This window comes from Epinephelus lanceolatus, chromosome 21 (assembly GCF_041903045.1).
Source record: "Epinephelus lanceolatus isolate andai-2023 chromosome 21, ASM4190304v1, whole genome shotgun sequence".
NCBI lineage: Eukaryota > Metazoa > Chordata > Actinopteri > Perciformes > Serranidae > Epinephelus > Epinephelus lanceolatus.
Window position 1 is genome coordinate 24,469,260 of NC_135754.1, and position 12,131 is coordinate 24,481,390.

Sequence of the window (12,131 nt, forward strand, 5' to 3'; positions counted from 1 at the left end):
GAAGCAGAAGCAGTCGCTCACACTGCCTGGTGTCGATCTTCAATTGCAAACATACACAACATCCCCTCCTACACTACCACGAGTCCCACTGTTAAAACTCCTGCAATCAAACCAACTAAACAAGATGAATCGCAGGATAAAAACTCTGTTGCTGAGGTGTTTTTTTTTGTTTTTTTTTTAATCGTGCTGACACTGTTAACTACAACCCACGTTGTCTTCTGATCAAACATGAAAGCAGCCCTGCGTGTGTAAAACGAGTGTAGAGACAAACCAGGCTGACAGAGCGAGAGCTGAAGCCCAACTAATTATCTGCTGAATAGCTGGTTTACCAGGCGTTTGCTACATGAGAGAATGAACTGAAAAACTCTGACTGGTCCCCCCCCCCCTCTTATAAGTTGGTGCCTCCTTTCACTCTTTAGAGCTGAGGAATTCCAAGTGCTTGCTGAGGCGCAAACGATTGGGAATGTGCCACTCTGACCCTCTTGGAGGCAAAAAAAAAATCGTGATTAAGCGTTTTGTCAACGCTCTTGAACCAGACTGAACCATCCCGCAGGACAGGGGTGTGACGCTGATGAAAGAGGCCTAAGCGGGCATGTAATGTACCCTGTGACGGAAAGAGGCCCTGATGAGTTTATCCACACCGAGCGAGTGATCTCCCCGCTTTGATGTTGCCACGGCTCCACGTGCGTGGCTTCGCCCTGCGGTAAGACAGTCCAAGTAATCACAGATTAATAGAGCAGGCTAATCTCATTCACAAAGAGGTCACTACTGGCAGACAGACGACCCTCCCCCCCAACTCGGCCTGTGCATTGTGGGCCGCTCGCAAAAAGGCAGAAGGACTACAACTGGCCGATCCCCCTGAGTACATCTATTCACTAAATCACACTGTGTAGAGTCAACATCTGAACCTCTATACTGCTCACTTTGCTAAAACTCAGGTACACATGCTAACTGATAAAATCAATGAGAGGTGATTATGATGTTTTCCTCAGGCGAGAAGATACATACTGTTGGTGTCACTAAGATCAAGGTCTTTATTTGCCCGTCTAAGCCTTTTTCTCACAAAGAAATTAACAGACGAATGTCTTAAACTGTTGGAGGCATTTCATGATGAATACATTTGTCAAAGCTACAACCTGTTTCAGCTGTAAGTTGACTGTGAACATTGATTTCCTACTGCTGAAATCAGCTCTGCCCTCGCCTCAGCGCAATTTCCCCCTCAATTTTCTCCCATGTTCGGGAGAGGAATTTAGATGACATAACAGAAATGCAATAGTCCCGACCATGCTGCATGTCAGAGCCAAGACAAGTTAGGCCTGGTTAAAATGGGACACCAAATCTGATTTACTTATTAGCGCTCAGCCACTGACCTGATGTCCTCTGTGGCAGACGGCCCCGCTCGTATAACTACCAGAGATCTCACCCCCCCACTCCTGCCCACTTTTAACAGAGATTTTCAGAGCAGATTACAACATGCACGATGTGACTGAGCAGGGCAGTGGTTATGAGAGTTAAGATTTGGCTTCAAATGCTTCCTGGACACTTTTTTTCTTGCTTTTTCTCTTTGAGAAAACTCCCAGGCTTTGCGGCTACACAAGCTTTTTTGTTAGCAGAGATAAGGAACAAACATAAGGTGGAACAGTTTCAAGCCGTCTGCATCAAGAACAATAAAAAAGCTTGTTATGCAACAAATGGCAGACTGTCGTATTTATGACTGAGCTGAGAAAAAACTTGGATCACGTCCAGGGAAACTGTCAGATTTGGCTTAATAAATTACCATTAAAAGAACATCATGAGCAGGACGCTGTGTTCAATTAAACACATAACTCAACTCATCTTTATCTCGCTTCTCAAACTGTTCCTGAACACTAACTCCTGTGTCTGGTGTTGGATGGCTGACCTGCTGCCGCCATCCTGGCCCCATCATGTGACTCCCTCCCTTCCCCCATCACTCGGCAACAGCCCCGAAGGATGTTGGGGAGTGGGTCCTGCCCCTGGGGCCCTGTGGGAGTGTCGTTTAAGAGCCGTCTCCCTCGGCTGCCAGAGAGGGCTTTCTCTCCGTCTTAACAACCTCCTTGACTGGGGCCTCCGCTCTAAAGAGCTTCTGGGAGCTTTGCAGGAGAATGCCTCCTCAGTGGTTTCCATTGACTCCTTCTCTTTCACTTTCTACAGGCCTCTCCTCTCAAAATATTCATGCATATACAGGTACATAATTGTCCATGAAATTCACTTTGGGATGCTGCCTAGACTGGAGTACTTGCTGGTATCCAAATGACTACTGTTGCAGGAAATTATTCAGACAGAGAATCAATTGGCAATCTTATCTAAGCCCATAAAGTAGGGCCTGAGATTTGATTTAGCATTAAGTAGAATTAGAACATTTGGCAGTATAAGTTAATTGCAGACAGAGAGTGATTCCCCTCTCGTGGCTGACACAAGAGTGACACTGCATGACTGGAAGCCTCATATTACCACATATAAAACCATGGAACGTCGTAAATCAGAAAAAGCAAACACAAGTGAAAATTCAAACAATATGTGCCTCTGACTTTCATGTCCTCATTGACTTAAGGCGAGCTCAGCAGAGAGAGGCCGAGTGCACAGAAGCAATTGCACAACCCCCGAACTTCTCATAACCCAAGACAGGTGGAAACCACAAATCAAAAAACTGTAAAGGAGCACAAAATATTCCTGTTATCTTCCGAGCTGCTGACAGCCGATACATCTTCATTCCCATCGTGCTCCAGCATGCTTTTTCGCCAGCTTGATAACAACATTTAGCAGTATACATCTGTCCCAATAATCCATCACTGTAGCAAGATGACGCTGCTGTGTGAAAACAGGAACTCATCGTCACTGATAAAGTATTTTTTTGTCGCGTGTAACAAATGGAGTATTCTGCTGTACGCACTTTGTCTTAAAACTCCAGGGAAGAAATTGGGCTGTGCAGTAATTCTCCGTGTTTTGAACAAGTTTGGAAGTGAGATGCAACATGGAGAAAAGTTTATGCGGATATTAAAGGGCATGACTTTAAAAACATGGTTGAACTAAGAATAAAAAACAATGACTGTCCAGTTTACTTAAAGGTCCAGTGTGTAGGAGTTAGGGGGATATATTGGCAGAAATATAATATAATAAGTATGTTTTCTTTAGTGTATAATCACCTAAAAATAAGAATCTTTGTGTTTTCGTTACCATAAAATGAGCCATTCACATCTACATAGAGTGGAGGTCCTTGTCTACGTAATCCGCCACGTTGCACTACCACTGTGGCTAGCAGCCCCTCAGCAACGAGAAGAATCGCAAAACACAAATTTTTGTAATGCGAAACTGCTTTAATCAGTGTTTTTGCTGATTTAAATTACTGGGTCTGTTTGTTTTTGGAGAAGAAGAGACCTCTGTGGATAATTTGGCTCCCGCTAAAATCCTCCTGAATGTCCAGATCTTAAGTTATCAGAGAAAAAAGGTGAGCACACATCAGCAGATGCTAGGCTAGCAGTACGTCTGCGATGAACTGACAGTGTAGAAAACAGATTTGTGATGTGAGACTGCTTTATTCAGCATTTTTGGAGGTTTCGTCACCTGGTCTGGTTGTTTCGGAGAGGAAGAGACTTTTGCAGACAATTCGGCTCCCGGTAAAAACCTATTGAACGATGACCACTGAAGGAATTCTAACTGGGAGCTCACGCTTGGTACACTGGAGAAGTTTCAGCTGGTTGCAATCTGCAATCTTCACCACTAGATGCCACTAAATCCAACACACTGCTCCTTTAAAGTAGCTACAATATTTTTCTGATAACAATGTATCAAATGACAATCTGATGATACTAGAGTAGTCTCAATCTTCTCATGTAACTATTACCAAAAATGTCAAACTATTCCTTTAAACCTTGCTCCACCTCTACCAGCTACAGATAGGGCCTACTTACAAATTCGAATATAATTTGATATTAAATTTTAAACAATTCTATTTACTTCAGTAATAGGATCTAAATCTGATCCACGCCTCTTAGATATTCATCCACAGGGAATACAAAAATTAAGTTATCATAGAAGAGGTGAGCACACATTAGCAGATGCTGGACTAGTGGCCTGTCTGCGGTTAATTCAGCTCACAGTTAAAACCTCCTGAACAGTGAACACTGCAGGAATTCTGCGCGGGGGAAGTTTCAGCTGGTTGCAATCTGCAGTCTTCACTAGTAGATGCCAATGTTACACACTGGACCTTTAACGTACACATCCATGGTAAAGGATTGCAGTCTGAAAAGCATCCAAAGCTCTCTGACTGTGAGCAAAAATCCCATCTCAATATATAGATGACCAACATGTTTCTACTCCAACACTCTTCATCGAGGTATAAAATACACTGGGGACAGGTGTTCAATTTAAAACTCATAAAAAGGTCATGTGATGTGGGTAAGACCGCATGTTGGTAGTGCCCACTTGAAAGAAACCACCAGAGAGGCATGACAGCAAAAATAACAGAGAAAATGTAAACACGTACTGTGACTGACTCCTATATATATATAATAGCAGAAAGAGTAGGATTCAACTTCTTTTTATGCTATTACATATATATATTTATGTAGGAGTCACTCATTTTCTCTGTTATTTTTACTGTCATGCCTCTCCAGTGGTTTTTCTCAAGTGGGCACCGCTAACATGCCATGTGACCCACGTCACACGACCTAGACATGAGTTTTAAATTGAACACCTGTCGCCAGTGTATTTTATACCCTGATGAAGCCTGCCTAAGTTGAAATGTATTGGTCATTCATGCTTTAATTAAGGATTTTTATTTATAATCAGAGTGCCTTGGATGATTTTCAGACTGCTAACATGGCCTTTTACATGAAATAAACTGGACAGTCATTTTTTTATTCGTATTTGACTGATTTTCTACTCTGACCAACACCTAATTTCTTATCCCAGTGAAGCAATCCCCATTTTTACTTATATCCATATCCTATTTTAATAATTTGTACATTCGTAGTACTGCTTAGTCTTGAAACTTTGATGAAATATGCAATCTTTTATCTTTTTCTTTTAAAGTATGACCATATTTAAAAAGTGGAGTATCTTCATAATCCATTTTAGGCTTCTAACCTCTCCTACACAACCTTTCTAAACTCTTACTGTCTTTTTAATACACCTGTATGTACAAATAAACCAACCATCATGAAGAAAGTTGGTTTATTTATCATCCAGAAAGCCTTAAAAATGATCTATGATTGTTTGTCTCTTTTAATCTTTGCAAGATTCTGATGATTAGCTTAAAAAGCTGTGAATTAAACATACAACAGTCCATCTAGTATACTTGAAATGCTGTCCAACACAGTCAGGCGTACAGTGATTTTTCTGGACTATCAGGATCTTAAACAGTCTAGTAGCAATGGGTGGGTATCATGAAATGCTGCCAAGAATGCAGACAGGAACTTTGAGCTCAAACAGGCCAACATGGCCAGATGGCCTGAGACGGCGGTTGAGAAAACTCTGGTCTTACCTGCTGATTTTGGAGTGAACTTGTCCCTGTTGGCAGCGCACACGGCCAGGAGCCGGTAGCCCAGGTCCAAGTCGTAGCCCTGCTGTGCTGCTACGCGGCTGACCACCTGAACACAACGACACAACGAAATATTGTTATGATCCAAGGTTCATTCCTACTGAGGAAATAACTAAGATTAAAGAAATCATTCAGGTTTTTGGAACCTTAACTCACCGGATATTTTTCTTCTCCAGTCTTATTCTATCTTTATTTTTTGAAAAAGGGTCACAAAAATTCAAATTTGACGACAAGCTAAACAGTAGGGACGTGTAGAAAGAGCTCAGACAGTGCATACCTCTTCCAAGGCTGCACAACCATTCAAATGTACTATTTAATTTTCAGAACAGAATTTTTTCTGCTTCTCTATTTAAACACATAGACCTTTGTGGATTATATGTGTATGATTTTATTCATGTGAACGCAGAAGGTAGTGAGAAAGTAGAAGTTAGAAAATCCATCCAACATCCACACTAAAATCTTATGACTTTTTACCCCATGGCTTAGGTGTTTTCTTTCATTAACATTAATGATCGTTTTTTTTCAAGGAATACTTGAACCCTCAAATGACCATTTGTATGTAAATTACCCACCACTTGTTGTGCTGAATTCGTGAGAAAAGTCTTTTTAAAAGTCTGTTTACAAACTCTCACACAACTCCTACTGTATAATCTAAGTATCATTTATCCAGCCATATGCTCAGTACTTTCCAAACACATGCATTTTCGCTCAAACCTTACTATACAAAACTAAACTGAGAGAGAAGCTTATCTATGCTGTGCTCAAAGCCAGACCTCATTGACAAAAATAGTAATTTTATGTCACTGAACACAGGAGCTGCTGGTCTACCACTGCCTCAATCTGTACGTTTGGTTGTGTCATTGTGTGAGTTCTGTATTTTAAAGGGTTAATTCAGATTCACCAAAGTCACACAGTAACAGAAACTAACTACAGATTGAGGCAGCGGTGGACCAGCAGCTCCCATGTTTAGCAAGGTAAAATTACTGTTTTTGTCAATGGAGTTTGGCTATGAAGAGAGCATGGGTAAGTTTCACTCTTGATTCTATTACCCTTCATAAAGGGCTGTCTGTTCTGGAAGTACTGACCATAAAAGTGGATAAATGAGACTTGGATAATACTGCACGAGTTGTGTGAGAGTTTTTAAACAGATTTTTGATATAGTTTTGCTGTTGTTAAAGTCCTAACTTGTTGACAACAACTCATTGAGAATTTTCTCTGTTTTTGGATTCTATGTTCACCCAAGGCACGTGAGAAAAACAGGTTTTTGTTCATTAATTCAATTCAGAGTGAGTAATTGATATACAAATAATCATTTTGGGTGTATTTAGTCTTCGTTCGACTACCTAACTAAGTAAATAAGTAAGTAAGTAACTATCTAGAAACAATAGAAAATACAAATAAACAGGAATGATAAATTATCTCATTGCCCAACGTGATATTATCGCTCTGAAATAGGTATTAAATTCATATATTACAGACACACCGTTGCATCATAGATTCATTCAGAAAAAAAACACTGAATACAGGCCCATCCTGGTACTTAAACTCATCACAGGACTTAACATGTTGTCTTGACAGTTTCCCAGATTCTTGCTGTTACATAAGAGTAAAGTTTAGCAGCTTCAAAGATCCCGTTCAACTTAAAGGATATTGTCCCTACAAGTTTATAAGTTCCATATGAGCTGGTGGACAAAACGTGGCCTCCGGTGCCGCGATGCCTACTGAGAGGAAACATTAAGAGAAACATTCACATGCCACAGGAGGTGATGTAAATCACCCTTATGTGGCGCATGTTGCTTTGATTTACCATCGCCATCATCAGCTCAAAGAAACCCGCTGTAGACCTTTAGGACATAGTGAGGCCTGTGCGGACCAACGTGCCTCACTAGAGACAGATTCCTCTCCCCGCCTGGTTTTCATAGCCGCGATCCTGCTGCCACGATCTGGAGTTCAAGACAAGCCCCGAGGTAGCGCAGCTGAACACTGCTCCCTGCACCATATCATTATCTCCTGTAAGTATAGTCTTGACGTGACACCAAAACAGAGTATGTATATCTGGCCTTTATTTATAGGAATCCCCCATTAAGAAGAAGATATACGAGTATAGGCTGTCTAATTAGAATCTAAACTTGTGAGGGACATTTTGCTAAATGGTAATTCTAGTGTAAGAAGTTACAAGTGGTTCTAATTTAAACTTAAATTGCACACAGTCAGTGGAGCTGTGGTCGTGGAATGTCTGCCATACAGAAGTCACTCAAACTTTATGTTTGTGAAACTCTGCGTACGACGAATTATTAATTCTTTATGCCTAAGAATGAATTCGGCATTTAATGTTAAACATAGCAACTGTACCTCCTGTTTGAACTCCAGGTGTAAGGAAGGAGAAAATGTCTTATTAGATCAAACAATATGATGATTTATAAGACAAATAAGCACCCTTTTCTTTCGTTTTAGTTTTAGATATGTTTCGTTGTACCCTGGGTTTTAGCCTAATCTCAATAAAGTAATTTATTTGCATACCCCACTGGCAGACTGTTCTTTCTATTAATGAAACAATATTTAGCTGTCTGTAGAAGATGATTTTGGTTTTGCAGTGTAGCCACCAGTCTGACATCACCAAATGCCAACGCCAAGGCAGCAGTGAGATACAGAACATGCAGGCAACAGGGTGAAGTGTTTACCATTACAGTCTGAGACCGGGTAATTTCACAATCACATCAGATTCTCTGTGCTCCCTCCCAGTGTGGTTCACGCGAAGGTCTATACAACCCATAAACTAAAAGGAAAAGCCTTGAGATTTTCACGGCAGGAAACAAATTGAATTGGTGAAATGGAGGAAAAGGCACCTGCTGCTGCACATTAAAGCAGTAACACAAACAATCACTTGAATGGAGGGATGTGTCAGAGCGGTTTCACTGTGGTGCTCAAGTACAAATCTCCTGGGTTCCTCCACTTGCTGTAGCCACGCTCGCTTGGCGGGGTTACAAATTGCACCCAACAGGAGCTATATGTATTTCTTATCTACTGCTGGAGGCGGTATGGAAATGAGCATGTTGAAGCACAGAATGGCCCAAGGTGACAGGTGAGTGACACATCCGCAGTCCATCCATTGTTCTGCCTAACTGTCTGTTCTGTCTCTTGGCCCAAAATTTCCAGAAGAGAGTCATCTCTTCATTTATAACTGTTCTGTCTGCATGACACAGAATATTTCTGAAGAGGATTTTATTGAAGAAATACTTCATTAAAAATCTATGAAAATAGTCTTTCAAATACTCGCCCCCCCATAGGTTTGAACAGTTTGTAGTTTGCTCCTTTGTGGTGGGCGGCAGCTGTACTCAGCTTGGATTCAAAACCGTTACAGTAGATTCTAATGGTGGCTGAGAACCATATGGCATAAACAAACAAACAAACAAAACCAAAATAAAAGCACAGTTGTCCACAGAAACTTTATAAAACACAAATTTGCCTCTCAAAAAGCCTGGCTGGTTCCAATATATTCCCCAAAATATTAATAACGAAATAGCCGTTTGTTATTAACACACTTAGCTGTTTCTAATTTGTGACCAATTTAAGCTAACGTTAATGTAGCTGCACAAAACAGCAAACCATACCAGCAACATATGCTTTATGTTTAGGCATAGGTGTCCCTCTGTAGGTTCAAAATGTTTCAATCAGCCAAACATATGCCAAAGTATGACTAAATGGACAGCTTGTCACTGCTGCAGTTAGCTATTCATGACCAGTGTAAGCTAACGTAGTTGCACAAAAGAGCAAAGTGCACTACCAACATATGCTGTGTGTATTTAAGCATAGTTTGGTTTATAAAACACCTCTCTGTTGTCCCTGGCCCTCTGAATGTTCAACATGTGTCTTATAACATTTAGCCAAAAACATACCAAAATATGACTAAATGAACAGGTTGATGCTACTGCAGCTATTTATACATGACCTGTGTAAGCTAACGTTGCTGCACACAAGAGCAAACTGCACTACTAACATATGCCATGTATTTAAGCATAGTTTGGTTCATAAAACATAATTCTAATGTCCCTCTAAATGTTCAACATGTGTCTAATACCATTTAGACAAAAAATTAACCAAAATATGACTAAAGAGACACCTTCCATTTGTCGCTATTGCAGTTAGCTATTTGTGACCAATGTAAGCTAACGTAGCGGCACAAAACAGCAAACCATACTAGCAACATATGCTGTATGTTTAGGCATAATTTATTTATTTATTTTAAATATAATTTTATCACCTCTGAATATTTAACATGTGTCTAATAATATTTGGCCAAAAATATAATAAAATATGACTAAACGGACAGTTAGCTATTCGTGACCAATTTATGCTAACATAGTTGCGAGAGTGTGGAACAATTAATAACCAAACTATAAATATATTCTGACAGGGCACCTACAGTGGCAGATATTTTAATTGTGGAGGGCGGCCACAATAATGTTTTTAATGTTAGTTAATTATTATCATTTTAAATGGTCAATGGCAAAAGTAATTAGACATTCCTATTGATGAATTGTATGATAATGGCCAAATATTCTATTAAATGGTCGTATTTTCTAATTCTTGTTTGAATTAAATGTTTACATTTTTCAATCGGTTGCTTCATTTTTTTGGTCATTTTAACAATGTGCCAACCAACACCATACCATATGCCAACTGACTGCCTGATGGGGCTGGTTGGCACAAAACTACAACACAACTTAAGTTAGCAATCACCTAATTTTAGAAAACAATTGTGTACATCAAAAGATATTTATCTATAGTTGAGACCTTTCCATTTCATTTGCCGCTGGTTATACTGTAACATATTCTAACATAAATTATATCAGAGAAATATGGCCGAGAGTGGAAAGTGTGCCAACCAACCCTGGTCTCCCCTATACACATGAGCTTTTTTTGGTGGAATATTCTCTTTTAATATACATTTAACATGAGAAAGAATTAAGGATTCTTTGAGCTACAAGTTATATATTTACCTCTTTTGAAAGTTTAGTGTAAATTTGTCTCATTGGATCAAATTACCTTGATGCATTTTTGCCAAAATCTTACTTCCTTTACAGTATACGTTTCAAAACAGATGTATAAAAAGTCTAAGAAAAAAAAGAGAGTCTGTTTTCAAATGCCATGGGATACTAATTATTCAATTAATCAAAAGCCCCTAGGCATTTAAGTCGGGGAATTAAGGGCTTTGTAACTGTATTTCTCTATAACCACTGATTGCTTTGTGGTTTGAGGACGTTATTGCTCTCCTTTCTGTGTTCCACTGTGCCGATTTCATGAGCCACAGCACAAACTGTAACTGAAGTCACTGAAAGGTGATTGAATCTCAGTAGTTTCTACGGGGTGAAATGCTTTTTATTTTCCAGTGACCTCAGTGAAGATCAGGCAGCCAAACATTAGCTCCCTCGTCGTAACCCTGAGGGAGTTATGGAAAGAGCCAATGCAGCATTTGTTTTAGCGGCCCTTTTTTTGCTGTCCTTGAACCTTTGAGTACAGCATTGCAGAGGGGGGTCGACTTACTGTTAGGCATCCCATCAGGCTTTGCTCGAAGGGGCGCTGGAAGGCTCGGGGGTCGCCACACCAGTCCAGCAACTCGGTCGCCGCTGTTTGGAAATTTGCTGGGTTTTGTAAGTGCTGGAGGGGACAAAGGGAAAGATTGGGAATATGTTAGAGTCCAGGAACATTTAAAGGTCACTGAGAAAACAGACCAGAGATTATATCTATAGTAGAATACACATTTATTTATCTATTTGTGAATAATAGTATAGTAGAGCTTTGATTCTAAACCAAACTGGGCCCAACCTAAGGAACCTTGGTTGGGGCTTGGCTGTAATATTCCCCCAGGCCTGCACTGCATGGGGTTCATGCTAATTTCCCTATTTCTATATAAATTAATGAATGCCTAAGTTTCACTTTCACTGCACCTCATGCTTTATGGCTGCATCTCCTCAGCCTCTGCTGCTGGTGCTCTGAATAACAAAACACTATATTCTAACAGCACCTTGAGTGTGGCCTGGTGCTCAGAATCACTATGTACGAATGCGCCAGGTGTCACAAATGTCTGTTATCGTACTGAAAAGACTTAACTTGACTTTAGCTTGTAAATATAGTTTCTTTACAGAAGAAAGTCAGCTCTTTTTGGGGTTCAGGTCCAAAACTGGTGTTCAGGCTTGGACAGAAACTATGCAGGTTCATTAAAGGTTGGGCCTTATTTCTTTAGGCCTGATCAAAGCTCTACATTATATTAAGAAAAGATGACAAGGCGCTGGATAATTGGGTTGGTTTTACTCTATTCGTAAAACCAAATTTAATCCTCCAAAAACAGATACCCCCAAACAACCTAAAACATTTCATTACTTATGGGTTGTGTGCATAATACTTTTAAATAAAACCGAAACAAATCATGTATAAAATTGCAAGATACATAAAACTGAGGCATGACAGGATAAAAAATATGAGCAAAACTTGTTTACATTTTGTTCCTACCCTTCTTAAATTAAAGTTGTAACATGGTGATTTCGTAATTATGTATTACACACTAATACTA

The 12,131-nt window shown here is 40.0% G+C and overlaps 1 protein-coding gene across 3 annotated transcripts in view; it reads right to left on the reverse strand.

Moving 5' to 3' along the window:
• The window catches only part of LOC117247084 (zinc finger MIZ domain-containing protein 1-like), a 163,184-nt gene that overhangs the window by 35,777 nt on the left and 115,276 nt on the right, over nt 1–12,131 (reverse strand). For all 3 annotated transcript variants that reach the window (XM_033611262.2, XM_033611261.2, XM_078163446.1), the window contains 2 exons: nt 11,105–11,218; nt 5,504–5,609 (listed from right to left, as the gene is read on the reverse strand). In XM_033611262.2, coding sequence (XP_033467153.1) covers nt 5,504–5,609; nt 11,105–11,218 — 220 coding nt within the window. The remainder of the gene's footprint in view (nt 1–5,503; nt 5,610–11,104; nt 11,219–12,131) is intronic.